The sequence below is a fragment of the Hyperolius riggenbachi genome, chromosome 12, assembly GCF_040937935.1.
Source record: "Hyperolius riggenbachi isolate aHypRig1 chromosome 12, aHypRig1.pri, whole genome shotgun sequence".
NCBI classification, from domain to species: Eukaryota; Metazoa; Chordata; class Amphibia; order Anura; family Hyperoliidae; genus Hyperolius; species Hyperolius riggenbachi.
This window is the reverse complement of record NC_090657.1, coordinates 220740066-220756342: the sequence shown is the minus strand read 5'-3', so window position 1 is coordinate 220756342 and position 16277 is coordinate 220740066. Positions and strand designations below refer to the sequence as shown.

Sequence of the window (16277 nt, the reverse complement as noted above, 5' to 3'; positions counted from 1 at the left end):
ACTATGCTAGAGATTGTTAAAGTGTACCAGAGCTCATGAAAATAAAAAGATTGATACATACCTGGGGCTTCCGCCAGCCCCATACGCTCCAATGCCGCCATCCTCAGTCTTCTGCAGCACCGGTACCGGGTCCCCGCATCTCTATCAGTCGGAGCCAGTCTGACGTAAGAGAAGTGCACCCTCTACGTATCTCTCCGGCAGCTGCTGGAGAGATACGCAAAGAGCGCACTTCTCCTGAGTAGACTGGAGCCGACTGATGGAAGTGTGGGGACCCAGTACCGGTGCTGGAGAAGACTGAGGACGGCGTTGTGGGAGAGATCGGAGCGTATGGGGCTAGCGGAAGCCCCAGGTATGTATAAATCTTGCTATTTTCATTAGCTCTGAGTCCCTTTTTAAAGACTTTTTTTTTTATTGTATCCATCTCTTGACTTGTGCCTGTTAACAACTCAACCCTGAGGGGCCGTTTCCACTTGTGCGGTGGGAATCGCCGCGGTAAAAATTTGGATGTGGATTTCGCATGCGGTTATATGTGAATTTTCATGCGATTTCGTATGGATGACGATATATGCGAATTTAACCATGGCAATGCCTGTTTGTTTTTCCATTGATTCCATGCGAAATCGCATGAAAATTCGCATAACAAAACCGCATGTGAATTCCCTATTAAAATACATTGTATGCGAATTGCATAGCGGTATGCAGTATGCGAATTCTGATGGCTCTGCCATGCGGATATTTCACGCGGAAGAAAACGCTCAGAAATCCTGACAAGTGGAAACAGTCCCATCCACTTGTATCGGCTATGCGAATTCGCGATAGTGGAAACGGGCTCTGAAAGCTTCTGAAAAGGGATGGTCAATGAGATGCAAATAATTCTGAGTTGATGCAGCATTATGCAGATTTAGGCCTTTTTTAACCTACTGTTGATAGGCAGTGAAATGCCTCTCACAACTGCCTGCTGCTGCCTGGTAACTGCTTGTTGCTGCCTGGTAACTGCTTGCTGAGCACACAGCTAAACAGTCTGTGGAAAGGAGGCCTGAGGCAGTTTGCAAATGGACCAGTTATTTTGATTAGTCCATAATTTGCATACAAAACTTGCATAATCCTGCATCAACTCTGAATTATTTGCATCTGGTTGCAAATCCCTACTTTTGACTGTGCCACGCCCTCCATATTTGGTTATTAGACATCTTCTTAGAAGTAGAAGACCCTGCAAGGCACCACAGCACATCCCTGAAGCAGTACAGCATGTCCGTACAATACCAACATGGTGCTGCTCCTGCTGGGACCATTGTAGTTTGAACCAAGCCTGATTTTTGTAACTGCTGTTTTGGAGCCTTTCTGTAATCTGCTGCCCCTAACTGACTGGCATTTGAGTTCCTTTTGATAAATGGACAAGCTATAATTTAGCCTGATCAACTCTTAGCTTGTAAGTGGGTAATTATGTGTGTTAACTTCACTATGCCATCAAGTTGTGTTTTTGTAGTGATCTTAAACCGGTCTGTATTTCTGAGGATGATGTGTTTGTGTCCAGACTGGTTGTACTAATAAAGTTTTGTTTATAGTGAAAGTAGCCTAAAGAGAGCCCGAGGTGGGCTCATAAAAAAAAACAACATAGGCTACCTGATCTGCAGGGCTGAGCGGATCAGGTAGCTGCAAAAACCTCCGCTCCTGTAGGTCGCAGTGGCCCACTTTCACTTTTGTGACCTCTGAGTCACGATGCTGGAATGAGACTCTCTCTCATTCACACCGTGTGGGGGAGCGGCAGGGGGTGTGGCCAGGGAGAGAGAGAGCTGCCCAATGGCAGCTCAGGAAACCCTGCAGGTACGCCCCTGGTGGGCGTTTTTAATCAGGGAATCCCTCTCCCCTGTGTTTACCTCTAAAATAGCGACAAATCTTGTCACTAATCTCGGGGGCTATAGCGCAGCAGTGGGGGGGGGGGGGCAGAGAGCAGTGGTGTGGATACAGAGAGAGGCACATCAGGAGGCAGAGAACATGCCTCTGTGCCCCATCTGCCCACCATGGAACCGCTTCGGGTTCTCATGAAAATCAGTTTTTCCTTCTAGCTTTATTTAAAGGACACTTAAAGTGAGAAGAATATGGAGGCTGCCACATTTTATTTCTTTTTAAACAATACCAGTTGCCTGGCAACCCTGCTGGTCTATTTGGCTGCAGTGTCTGAATAACACCAGAAACAAGCATGCAGCTAATTTGGCAGATCTGACAATATTGTCAAACACCTGATCTGCTGCATGCTTGTTTAGGGTCTATGGCTGAAAGTATTAGAGGCAGAGGATCTGCAGAACAGCCAGGCAACTGGTATTGCTTAAAAGAAAATAAATATGGCAGCCTCCATATCCCTCCCTCAGTTGTCCTTTAAAGAGAGTCTGAAGTGAATACTTGTTTTTACCTTTTATGTTCAGCATTATGGCCAGTGCTAAAACGCTGCATCCCCACGGCAGAACAAGGGATTTATGCCCCCAAAATCCCCGGGGCTTAAATCGGGGAGCGCTTTCTGATAGAGGCAGAGCTTTGCGCATTAGCTCTGCCTCTACTCACGTCAATGCCCGCTGATCTCCGCCTCTCCCCGCTCCTCTCAGTCTTTCACTCAGCGGGGAATGACTGTATTGGAGGCAGAGCTACAGCACAAAGCTCTGCCTCCCTGGGCAGCAAAATCCGCGACTTTGAAAGGATGCGGCGTTTTAGCACTGGCTATAATGCTTAACATAAAGGGTAAAAACAAGTATCTCAATTCGATTCAGAGTCTCTTTAAGGCCCTTTTCCATTAGCCGCGATCTGCTTAAAAAAAAAAAACTGCTCGCCCGGCGTTTTGCCTATCGCTAATGCACTGTGATTTACATGTACGTCGCAATGCATTTTTCCATTAGGGCGTTTCCATTTTTCACAAATCGCAATCGCCGGGCTGCACGATTATTGGTGTGATCGTGTTTCACTCCCAGTGGTTCACATCCCAATCACAGCAAGTGGAAAAAAGATTTGTGTTTAAGGAAACCTGAAGCAAGAGGTAAATGGAGGCTGCCATATTTATTTCCTTTTAAACAATACCAGTTGTCTGGCTGTCCTGTTGATCTCTTGGGCTGTTGTAATGTTTGAATCGCACACTCGGAACAAGCTTATCGCTAAACTTGTCAGATTGTTTTTCAGAAACATCTGCTCTGCATGCTTGTTTAGGGTCTATGGCACAGAGTATTAGAGGCAGAGGATCAGCAGGACAACTGTTATTGTTTATAAGGAAATAAAATGGCAGCTTCTATATACCTCTTGCTTCAGGTTCCCTTAACCCTTTCCACTTGGAGTTCTTTCCTAAAGGAAGTCGTTTCTGCTCGGAGTTTTTTTTTTTTTTTAAGGAAATGCGCTCTCCCATTTACTCTCTCTCCCATTTTAACATGGAACATAACACAGTAACATGGTATATCTTATTTTAAAGAACACATTATAACGTTTAATTTGATACCTTATTTGGACAGTTTGGCATCTTCTATTGGCTGGTAGCAGAGGAGAAAGCCAGGGTATGGTAAATTGTAAAACAGTTTCCTGGGTGTAATCCTGGCCTGCGTGAGCAGGTTTCACAATAATAGGTGGTTTTATGCCCGCCACCCGGGGTCTTACTGTCTCTACACACAATGCAATCGTTGGTATTTCGATTGGACAGATTAGGAAAACTATACTGGCTACTTTTTACACCCTCCCCCAGTCCATCCCATAGGATGCCATTCATTCTGTTAACAAGTTTGCAGGCAATCTGCAAGAAAAAAAAATTAATCTGCAATGATTTATTTTTTTTGCAGAATGGAATCTGCAAAACTGAATCTGCAGCTATTTTTTATTTATAAAAAAAACAAAAAAAAAACGTAAGTGACATTTAAATCTAAATGTCACTTCCTTATTCCGCTGATGGGGGTCATCAGGTATGGGGCTGGGGGGCACTATCAGTGTGGGCATGTAGTATTACATGCCCACCCGATGCGCTGCAAACCGCCGACATACGAGTAAAAAGGATTACAATATTATAGGCTGCATTTAGTCCATTCTGTTTGCAGTGTGGACATCCACACCCTTCCCTGATCTGTGCCTTACACCTGACTGAGTTAAGGTATACCCAAGCCGAAACTCTGGTACAAAATGAGATACTTACCTAAAGAGAGGGAAGCCTCAGGATCCTTTTGAGGCTTCCCTCTGTATTCTGCTGTCCCCCGTCGCTGAGCACTCCCCCCGGGAGATTAGCGGCAAGGCATTGTCGCTAATCGTATCGGGGTCACGCAGCTCTTTTTCCTGTAAGCAAGGGTCTAGTATACAGTGCAGGAGAGCATTGACGTGTATGCACGTCAACACTGTTCACAGAATATTTTGTACTGACGTGCATAACCTTCAATACCGCTAGGGAGGTTAAGGTATGTATCTGATCTTGGGCTGGTGCACACCAAGAGCGGTTCTGAGCGTTTTTTTAAAACTCTTTCTGGTTGAAAACTGCTTGTCTAATGTATTTCAATGGACTGCTGCACACCAGAGCGGTTCGTTTTTCCTCCAAACGCAAACTCGGGGGCTGCAGCATTTTTGAGATTTCTGAGACGTTTCTGCCTCAATATAAAGTATAGGAAAGTGGAAAACCGCTCTGAAAAATGCTAGATCATAGCGGTTTTCCAGGCGTTTTTGTTACAGAAGCTGTTCAGTAACAGCTTTACTGTAACAATATTTGTAATCTGCTACACAAAAACGCTCCAAAAACGCTAGGCATGTTTAGAAAACCTCTCATGCCTAGAATCGCTCTGAAATCTGCTTCAAAAACTGCTAACACTTGTGGAACCACTAGTGGTTTTTGGTGTGGACTGGCCTTGTGATAGTATTGAAGCATGTTTAGGAAAAGGTGTGATCCTTTTATCCAGTGCTGATTTTTTTTCATTACCGGCCTTCTTTTTTTTTTACCTGAACTGTTGATATTATACATTTCACTTGTCTGATATACTGTAAGTTGCATTGAGTAATTACAGCTGGCTGGGGAAAAGAAGAATAAAATATTCTGCAGATGTTTTGTTATTGAATTGCGTATCTGACAGGAGATGCTGTAGTAGTTCTTTAATTTCACTTTCTGCATACGTTGTTTGGTTACTGGGACTTTCATACTGACATTCCTTATCTTGCCTTCAGCAGCCCCACCTACTCTGAGCAGGTCCATTCTGATTGGTGCTTTCCTCTATCTAAAGAAGCCTGTCTGGAAAGCCCCAAAGGCTGTCATGTGACTTTTACACAACTTCCTGGTGTGTGTCATTGAGCACAAGTGTTGACTAATAAGGCACCTGACTCACTCTCACGTTGTAGGTGTGTGCCAACAAAGTTCATGCTCTCTGTGCTGCAGACTGAAGGATCCATAAGTCACCCGGTTTATTGCCCCACTGACTGACTTACCAGCAACAGAGGAAGGCCTTGCTGGGGAATTAATACTATTTTCTTCCCTTCAGCGCGCAGTGGAACCAAATGTCCGGAACAAGATCCTGTATCTGATCCAGGCCTGGGCCCACGCCTTCCGCAACGAGCCCAAGTATAAAGTTGTACAAGATACGTACCAGATCATGAAGGTGGAAGGTATGGAGGATCATTCGCCTCTTGTGGGAGCTGTGGAATGTCCCGCTTGTGTGACATCTATTCATTGTGTGTCTTATTTACTAGCCATAAAGTGTGTGTGTGTGTGTGTGTGTGTGTGTGTGTGTGTGTGTGTGTGTGTGTGTGTTTTTAAAACAGTCTTTGGGCTGGTGCACACCGAGCAGCTTTTTCAGCGTTTCTGCAGCCGCTTGTGGCTGCGGATCCGCTTGGTCAATGTATCTCAATGGGGTGGTGCACACCAGAGCGGGAGGCGTTTTGCAGAAACGAAAAATGCTGAGGTGAGGCATTTTTTGGATTTCGGATGCGTTTCTGCCTCAATGTTAAGTATAGGAAAAACGCAAACCGCTCTGAAAAACGCCTGTTCAGAGCGGTTTTGCCGGCGTTTTTGTTACAGAAGCTGTTCAGTAACAGCTTTACTGTAACAATATATGAAATGTACTATACTGATATCCGCTGCAGCAATCCGCAAAACGCTAGCAAAACGCCATAGAAAAATAAGAAAAAGCGTTTCCAAAATCTGCTAGCGTTTTGCGGATCTGCTAGCGGTTTTTGGTGTGCACCGGCCCCAAATGTTTGTTTCCAATCAAACTATATATTTTTATTTATTAGCCATATATTATTATTTATATAACCATAAACAGTAGGCCAGTAAAACACAGCATGCATGCAATACACTGTGGGCTCATTCAAACCAAAAATCCTGCAGCACAGTTGCAAATGCAAATACGTTTTGCGTTTTCACTATCTTGGGTTTAAAGGGATCCTTAAAGGAATTATCAGGCAAAAAAAAGTTTCACTTACCTGGGGCTTCTGCAAGCCCAATGCAGCCATCCTGTGCCCATGCCGTCGCTCACTGCTGCTGCTCCAGTCCCCCACCGCCAGCTAGTTTTGTTTTTGCCAATCTCGTGGTCGGCGGGCCGCATTGCGTACATTTTTACGTATTCCCACTGGTGCACGAATGTTAACACATACCTTTTTACGCGTCGTAAAAATGTACGCAATGCGGTCCGCCGACCCCGAGGTCTTCAAAAACGAAACTAGCTGGCAGCGGGGGACCAGAGGCTCCGTGAGTGACTGCGATGGCGGGACGGCTGCAGGGGGCTGTTATGAGCCCCAGGTGAGTAAAACGAAATTAATTTTTTTTTTATGACAGGCGTCTCTTTAAGTGTCACTTTAATCGAAACGCAGAAACAAAATGGAACACAGCCACAGTAAAAGGGCCCAGTGTCATCTTGAGGGCTCTTTCACACTGGCTGCGTTCCATTTATGTTTTTGAAAAGGCTTGCAATTTTCCAAATGCAAGTACAGTAACGTTACAATTGGAATGACGGGAATGGATTCGTAGTGAATTCGTTTTCAATTTTCTAAAATGGCAGTCGTAGTCCTGCTGCACTTTTCCTAGGTTTCAAATGAGGACGATTGAAAATTGTGAGATGCAAAACACAATTGCGATTTGCGTTTCTTGATTTGCGATGTGAAAGATCCCTGACTGTGCTTGTAAAATACAACAGTCTGTTTGTGGATCACACAGAAGTTTTTCCCTTTGTGTTGCACCCCTGGACAATTTTTTATGAATGCTTTTCCAGTGACTTCCATGGTCTGTTTGCGGTTGTGTACATTTCCAGAGATTTCCAGCATGCGTTTTGCCTCGATTATGGGTGCAATCGGCGGGTTTTCTAAAGCCCAATTTTGGCATAATACTGTTCCCCCAACAAGATAAAAAAATCGCATAGCACCATACATGGCAAAAGATTTTCAGGTTTCCCATTCATCCAGGGCCCTTGCCCCAGGATCGCTATTTTCAGAGTCTTACAAGCGTGAGTTTCGCCACAGTCACAAATGCGATTGGCTGATATATTATGGAGGCTGCCATATTTATCTCCTTTTTAAATAATACCAGTTGGGTGCTGGCATCCCTGCTGGTCTATTTAGCTGCAGTAGTGTCTGAATCCCACCAGAAACAGGCATGCAGCTAATCTTGTCAGATCTGACAATGGCTATCATTCATAAAAGTGTGGTCGGTAATGAAAATCAGTACGGGAAAACACCGCTGCCGGTATTTCACACTTCTGTGTGCTCATTCATAAAAAAGTGTACAGGTGCGGTAGCAGTGCGGAGATTTCCTGAACTAGGCTGGCGGTAGGCAGGCGGAAACACAGGAAGCTGCCGAGTTGATACATTTCTCAGTTTTCCGCTCTACTGCAGCTGCCTGGGAGGTCTGTGTCTCCATTCACTTACATTGTTATCGCCACATCAGAGGGAGCGGTACTTCCCGACCTCACACCGATTGCTCTAATCTTTATGAATTAACATTTTGTTACATTTGTTACGATAGTCACCGTAGAAGGCGGTAATTTATCGCTCTGCTCGGTAGTGTCAGCTTTTCATGCGGAAACAGCCTTTATGAATACACATTTTGCTATGTGCTCGTTAAAGTCGGCTGTTTTCAGCATTTCCGCATGCGGGAATGCTTTATGAACGTTAGCCAATGTCAGACACACCTGATGTGCTGCATGCTTGTTCAGGGTCTATGGCTAAAAGTATTAGAGGCAGAGGACCAGCAGGGCTGCCAGGCAACTGGTATTGCTTAAAAGGCAATAAATATGGCAGCCTCCATATACCTCTCACTTCAGTTGTCCTTTTAAACGATTGTTTCCTGACAAGGGAAATAAAAATAGAAAGCTGCGGGAAGTTTTTTTTAAATAGTGGACTGCAAAATAAAGCACTGCGTTTGCAATTCTTCATGTGCTATCGTTCGTTTCACACTAACACATGGAAAATGCAGCAAGCACTACATTTGCGATTGGGTGTACATTGGATCACACTACCACAGAGTACCGTGATTACTATTTAATCGCGGTGCCCTTGCGATCGGAAAAACACATGCGCTTTGTATAATCAAAGCGCGTGCAGTGTGGAAGGGCCCTTAGGCTGGGTTCACACATAAAAAGGTGTCCAGTCAGTTTTTGACAATTGGCATCAGTTTTGTAAGTGTTTCTATGGTGGTGCTCATACAGGTGTACATTTCAGACCCAGTCAGGTAAAACTGACAGAAACCTGATGCAAAACTGACAGGACTACACTGGACAGGACCGCAAATGTACAGATTTATGTGTGAACCAGGACATTTTTGAGAACTTTGGACTTTGCAGAACTGTGGTCAAATTCCAAAAATGTACCGAATGGCCAACTTCCAGTTCAAAAAGAGCCAAACTTTGTAGCACCTAATCATATGTTTATTACTACGGATGTTCAGTCAGATGCTAATAATTTCGAGTGGATGCCGATTTATTCTGTTCATTCTAAGGGCTGGAACCCACTAAAGCGATTTTTTTTATGAGCATTTAGGGAGCGTGAGAAATTGCTAGCGATTTCCCTAAACGCTCTGCCAATATAAATGGATGGTGCAAATTTCTCAGAAGCGATTGCGATTAGCAAAATCGCAAACGCAGGACATGCAGCATTTTGTTAGCGTTTGCGCTTCAATGTAAAGTATATAATCGCTGGCGTAATCGCTCATCAAAACCTGCACGGAGCGATTTTGCTAGCTTTTTGAAGTTAATGTACACTAACAAAATTAATAGAGCCAATTGGACTTTAAAACGCTAATCGCTACACAGCCGCTGGCAAATTGATGACACTTTTTAAAATCGTTCCCTAAAAAGCTCAAGGAATCTCTTACAAACCGCTCATACAAAGCGCTAGCGATTGCGTTTTGCAGTGGGTTCCAGGCCTTATGGAGCTTGGACAATCAAATGCAGTGATTGGGATTTGCGAGCTGCATAGGTTTGCATAGAATCAATAGAAAATTTGCATCCACTTGAAATTACCAGCATATAATTGACTCTCTACATCTGATCAGCTATCCAGCAGTTTAATTCAATCATTCGTCAATTAATAGTTTCTATTCTCAATTGGCTTGCCAAATGCCTGCTTCCACCCCTGCAAAATAGTATTATTATTATTATCATCATCATCTAGTATTTATATAGCGCCGACATCGTCCACAGCTCTGCACAGAGTATATTGTCTTGTCTTGTATAAATAAGTATATCTCACCAAAGGAATTTAAAGAGGAACTGTAGTGAAAATAACAAAATGAATAAATTAAAGGGAACCTGAAGCAAGTGAAATTATTTAAAATAAACACATGATGTAGCTGCAAATGAATATCAAATATTAACCTCATCGTCTGTTCCTCTCAGAAGCTCACTATTTTCTTTTTACAGTGATCTCTTCCAGTTCTGATAATATTTTGTCAGGACTGAAATATACCAGTTGCTGTCAGTTATATATCAGCAGCTGTCAGTTACAACTTAATGTGCAAGGTAATGTCCATGTTTCCCTATGGCTCAAGTGGGCGATATTACAGTTTAACAGTGTGCTGATCAGGAAGCTGTAATGGGATAACGTCCATTTTCAAAATGGAGGATTCCATCAATGGCAGTGGACAAACAGGACGCAGAAGAGGAGAAAGAGATTGATGAGTAGACTACACGGGAGGTAAGTATGACGTGTTTATGTTTATTTTGACATTTAATTTTCAGCTCAGGTTCTCTTTAAGAGGTCTTTTCAGACACCTGAAATAAAACCTTCTAAATCTTTCCTGTGTTTATGACTTTGCTTCTTTTTCAGGTCACAACTTTCCAGAGTTCAAGGAGAGCGACGCCATGTTTGCTGCGGAGAGAGTGAGTGATCCTTTTCATTTCCTATTAGTACAATTTTGCTTTCCTATACCAGAAGGTGTGGCAAATATTAAGCTTCACATGAGGCAGACGTGAGTTCCCATAATGCACCACTTCAGGACAGTGAGTGATGTTGCAGATCATTCCGTTATACTCTCGAAAAGCCAGGTTTAAGCAAACTGCATTCTTTTTCAAAGCTTGTCAAAGGAAACCCCACCCCCACATGGAAGGTGGGGGTTGCTTTACCGGAAATAGCTAAAATCAGCTTTTTCCCTTTTCCTGGAGCTTCTACACGTGATTACCCTAAGGTCCTGTTTCCACTGGGATGGAATATGCAGCGTTTCCTCAAATCCAAGCTGGACAGGGAAACGCTGTCTATTCTGTTCAATGGCATGCGTCTGAATTGTATGTCGGTCCGATTCTGGAAGGCATGCATCCCAATCCCTATAGCTATGCATGGGCAGCAGCACTGGTGCTACGTCTGATTTGGAAACTAATGCGGCACCCTACTGGAAATAAGGCCTGAGGGCTTCTTCACACTATGAGCCTTTGCGTATTCTTTTTTAAGCACTGGCGATTTTAGAAATTGCATCGCCTAAAAAGTGCTTGTGTGATGACTCCCTATGAGAGTGTTCACATATGAGCGGTTTGATTGCGATCCACTTTCAAAAGCGCTGCCTGGACCATTTTCTGAGTACTTTGGCTCAATGGAGGGTATAGGGTAATCACAAAGCACTTTGTATAGCCATTTCCTGAGCGCTTCTATGAATAAATACATTGTATTTATTCATTTCTGGGTCAAAGAGTTAATTTCCTGACTGACATCAGGAAGTGAAAAAACAAATTGCTCTGCAAGAGCGCTTAGAAAAGCTCTTTTCAAAGCGCAAAGAAAAGCGCTGACCAAACTCTTGATAAACCGCTCAGCACTTGCGATAGCGTTGGCGATTTATAATGTGAACATAGCCTAAAAGTGGCCATACACTGGTCGATTTGCCATCAGATCGACCAACAGATAGATCCTTCTCTGATCGAATCTGATCAGAGAGGGATTGTATGGCTGCTTTTACTGCAAACAGATTGTGAATCGATTTCACTATGAAACCAATCACAATCTCTGGAGCTGCCGCCGCCCGCCTGCCCACATACATTACCTGATCTGGCCGGAGCGAGTCCCCAGGTCTCCGCTGTCTCTTCTCCGCTGGGTTCCGGACCGGCTGGCTTCACTTCACGTCTGGGGAAGTTTAAACAGTAGAGGGCGCTCTACTATTTAAACTTCCTGCCGGGACAGGAAGTAGCCACCCGGAACTCAGCGGAGAAGAGAGAGCGGGGACTGGCGCCAGCCGGGGCAGGTAATGTATTGCCACTAGCGTCGGTCGTCGGGCATTCGCCGCTATCAACGCACGATCGAGGGAAATCTTCCGCACGGACAGCTCGACGGGAACGATTCATTTCGGATGGAAATCGATCGTTCTGTCAGCATTTGCGTAACGATTTCACAGCCGATTCGATCACAGTGATCTAATCTGCTGTGTATCGGCGGGAAAATCGTTAGGTGTATGGGCCGCTTAAGAGAAACTTTTTGGCTCAGCTCTGGGGAATAGGAGAGATACTTCTGTGTGGTGAACAATGGAGGAATATTATCTGCATGACTGATTGTGTCAGCTGCACGGAGTTCATGTGCCCAGTGTCTTCTGAATGTAGAGAAGATGACGTAACCATGCACATGGCTGCTGCATGTACTGTGACGCTTTGAGTTTGCACATGTAACATTATTTTGGGCTGAAGGCAGATATAACTGTATGGGGAAAGTAAAAAGTTAGGAAACAGCTTTTGATTGTTAGCGATGCCAGACTATATTGGCTTTGACGAGCTCTCTTGATACTGTAGGCTCCAGATTGGGTGGATGCTGAGGAGTGTCACCGCTGCCGTGTCCAGTTTGGAGTAGTAACTCGAAAGGTAATCCTTTTTTTTACATCTCCTCTCCATCTTCATAATTGTATGCGTCCTGTAAACCCAGCGCTTACCAGCTCTCACCATCTCTGTTATCCCAGCGCTCGCCAGCTCTCACCATCACTGTAATCCCAGCACTTGCCATCTCTGTAATCCCAGCGCTTGCCAGCTCTCACCATCTCTGTAATCCCAGCGCTTGCCAGCTCTCACCATCTCTGTAATCCCAGCACTCGCCAGCTCTCACCATCTCTGTAATCCCAGCACTTGCCATCTCTGTAATCCCAGCACTTGCCATCTCTGTAATCCCAGCACCTGCCAGCTCTCACCATCTCTGTAATCCCAGCACCTGCCAGCTCTCACCATCTCTGTAATCCCAGCACCTGCCAGCTCTCACCATCTCTGTAATCCCAGCACTTGCCAGCTCTCACCCTCTCTGTAATCCCAGCACCTGCCAGCTCTCACCATCTCTGTAATCCCAGCACCTGCCAGCTCTCACCATCTCTGTAATCCCAGCACTTGCCATCTCTGTAATCCCAGCGCTTGCCAGCTCTCACCATCTCTGTAATCCCAGCGCTTGCCAGCTCTCACCATCTCTGTAATCCCAGCACTCGCCAGCTCTCACCCTCTCTGTAATCCCAGCACTCGCCAGCTCTGTAATTCCAGCGCTTGCCAGCTCTCACCCTCTCTGTAATCCCAGCACTCGCCAGCTCTGACCATCTCTGTAATCCCAGCACCTGCCAGCTCTCACCATCTCTGTAATCCCAGCACCTGCCAGCTCTCACCATCTCTGTAATCCCAGCACCTGCCAGCTCTCACCATCTCTGTAATCCCAGCACCTGCCAGCTCTCACCATCTCTGTAATCCCAGCACCTGCCAGCTCTCACCATCTCTGTAATCCCAGCGCTTGCCAGCTCTCACCATCTCTGTAATCCCAGCGCTTGCCAGCTCTCACCATCTCTGTAATCCCAGCACTCGCCAGCTCTCACCATCTCTGTAATCCCAGCACTTGCCATCTCTGTAATCCCAGCGCTTGCCAGCTCTCACCATCTCTGTAATCCCAGCGCTTGCCAGCTCTCACCATCTCTGTAATCCCAGCACTCGCCAGCTCTCACCCTCTCTGTAATCCCAGCACTCGCCAGCTCTGTAATTCCAGCGCTTGCCAGCTCTCACCCTCTCTGTAATCCCAGCACTCGCCAGCTCTGACCATCTCTGTAATCCCAGCACCTGCCAGCTCTCACCATCTCTGTAATCCCAGCACCTGCCAGCTCTCACCATCTCTGTAATCCCAGCACCTGCCAGCTCTCACCATCTCTGTAATCCCAGCGCTTGCCAGCTCTCACCATCTCTGTAATCCCAGCGCTTGCCAGCTCTCACCATCTCTGTAATCCCAGCACTCGCCAGCTCTCACCATCTCTGTAATCCCAGCACTTGCCATCTCTGTAATCCCAGCGCTTGCCAGCTCTCACCATCTCTGTAATCCCAGCGCTTGCCAGCTCTCACCATCTCTGTAATCCCAGCACTCGCCAGCTCTCACCCTCTCTGTAATCCCAGCACTCGCCAGCTCTGTAATTCCAGCGCTTGCCAGCTCTCACCATCTCTGTAATCCCAGCACCTGCCAGCTCTCACCATCTCTGTAATCCCAGCACCTGCCAGCTCTCACCATCTCTGTAATCCCAGCACCTGCCAGCTCTCACCATCTCTGTAATCCCAGCACCTGCCAGCTCTCACCATCTCTGTAATCCCAGCACCTGCCAGCTCTCACCATCTCTGTAATCCCAGCACCTGCCAGCTCTCGCCATCTCTGTAATCCCAGCGCTTGCCAGCTCTCACCATCTCTGTAATCCCAGCACTCGCCAGCTCTCACCATCTCTGTAATCCCAGCACCTGCCAGCTCTCACCATCTCTGTTATCCCATCGCTTGCCAGGTCTCGCCATCTCTGTAATCCCAGCACTTGCCAGCTCTCACCATCTCTGTAATCCCAGCACCTGCCAGCTCTCACCATCTCTGTAATCCCAGCACCTGCCAGCTCTCACCATCTCTGTAATCCCAGCACCTGCCAGCTCTCACCATCTCTGTAATCTCAGCACCTGCCAGCTCTCACCATCTCTATAATCCCAGCACTTGCTAGCTCTGACCATCTCTGTAATCCCAGCACCTGCCAGCTCTCACCATCTCTGTAATCCCAGCACCTGCCAGCTCTCACCATCTCTGTAATCCCAGCACTTGCTAGCTCTGACCATCTCTGTAATCCCAGCACCTGCCAGCTCTCACCATCTCTGTAATCCCAGCACCTGCCAGCTCTCACCATCTCTGTAATCCCAGCACCTGCCAGCTCTCACCATCTCTGTAATCCCAGCACCTGCCAGCTCTCACCATCTCTGTAATCCCAGCACCTGCCAGCTCTCACCATCTCTGTAATCCCAGCGCTTGCCAGCTCTCACCATCTCTGTAATCCCAGCACCTGCCAGCTCTCACCATCTCTGTAATCCCAGCACCTGCCAGCTCTCACCATCTCTGTAATCCCAGCACCTGCCAGCTCTCACCATCTCTGTAATCCCAGCACCTGCCAGCTCTCACCATCTCTGTAATCCCAGCACCTGCCAGCTCTCACCATCTCTGTAATCCCAGCGCTTGCCAGCTCTCACCATCTCTATAATCCCAGCACTTGCTAGCTCTGACCATCTCTGTAATCCCAGCACCTGCCAGCTCTCACCATCTCTGTAATCCCAGCACCTGCCAGCTCTCACCATCTCTGTAATCCCAGCGCTTGCCAGCTCTCACCATCTCTGTAATCCCAGCACCTGCCAGCTCTCACCATCTCTGTAATCCCAGCACCTGCCAGCTCTCACCATCTCTGTAATCCCAGCACCTGCCAGCTCTCACCATCTCTGTAATCCCAGCGCTTGCCAGCTCTGACCATCTCTGTAATCCCAGCGCTCTCCAGTTCTCACCATCTCTGTAATCCCAGCGCTTGCCAGCTCTGACCATCTCTGTAATCCCAGCGCTCTCCAGTTCTCACCATCTCTGTAATCCCAGCGCTTGCCAGCTCTCACCATCTCTGTAATCCCAGCACTCGCCAGCTCTCACCATCTCTGTAATCCCAGCACCTGCCAGCTCTGACCATCTCTGTAATCCCAGCACTTGCCAGCTCTCACCATCTCTCTAATCCCAGCACTTGCTAGCTCTCACCACCTCTGTAATCCCAGCACTTGCCAGCTCTCACCATCTCTGTAATCCCAGCGCTTGCCGCCTCTCACCATCTCTGTAATCCCAGCACTTGCCAGGTCTCGCCATCTCTGTAATCCCAGCACTTGCCAGCTCTCACCATCTCTGTAATCCCAGCACTTGCCAGCTCTCACCATCTCTGTAATCCCAGCACCTGCCAGCTCTCACCATCTCTGTAATCCCAGCACCTGCCAGCTCTCACCATCTCTGTTATCCCATCGCTTGCCAGGTCTCGCCATCTCTGTAATCCCAGCACCTGCCAGCTCTCACCATCTCTGTAATCCCAGCACCTGCCAGCTCTCACCATCTCTGTAATCCCAGCGCCTGCCAGCTCTCACCACCTCTGTAATCCCAGCACTTGCCAGCTCTCACCATCTCTGTAATCCCAGCGCTTGCCAGCTCTCACCATCTCTCTGTAATCCCAGCGTTTGCCAGCTCTCACCATCTCTGTAATCCCAGCGCCTGCCAGCTCTCATCTCTGTAATCCCAGCGCCTGCCAGCTCTGACCATCTCTGTAATCCCAGCACCTGCCAGGTCTCGCCATCTCTGTAATCCCAGCGCTTGCCAGCTCTCACCATCTCTGTAATCCCAGCGCTTGCCAGCTCTGACCATCTCTGTAATCCCAGCACTTGCCAGCTCTGACCATCTCTGTAATCCCAGCGCTTGCCAGCTCTCACCATCTCTGTAATCCCAGCACTTGCTAGCTCTGACCATCTCTGTAATCCCAGCACCTGCTAGCTCTGACCATCTCTGTAATCCCAGCGCTTGCCAGCTCTCACCATCTCTGTAATCCCAGC

At 46.9% G+C, this 16277-nt stretch overlaps 1 protein-coding gene across 7 annotated transcripts in view; it reads left to right on the top strand.

Moving 5' to 3' along the window:
* The window catches only part of HGS (hepatocyte growth factor-regulated tyrosine kinase substrate), a 61812-nt gene that overhangs the window by 12669 nt on the left and 32866 nt on the right, over positions 1-16277 (top strand). For all 7 annotated transcript variants that reach the window (XM_068263690.1, XM_068263688.1, XM_068263689.1 and 4 more), the window contains exons 5-7: positions 5478-5601; positions 10255-10307; positions 12192-12260. In XM_068263690.1, the coding sequence (XP_068119791.1) occupies positions 5478-5601; positions 10255-10307; positions 12192-12260 (246 nt within the window). The remainder of the gene's footprint in view (positions 1-5477; positions 5602-10254; positions 10308-12191; positions 12261-16277) is intronic.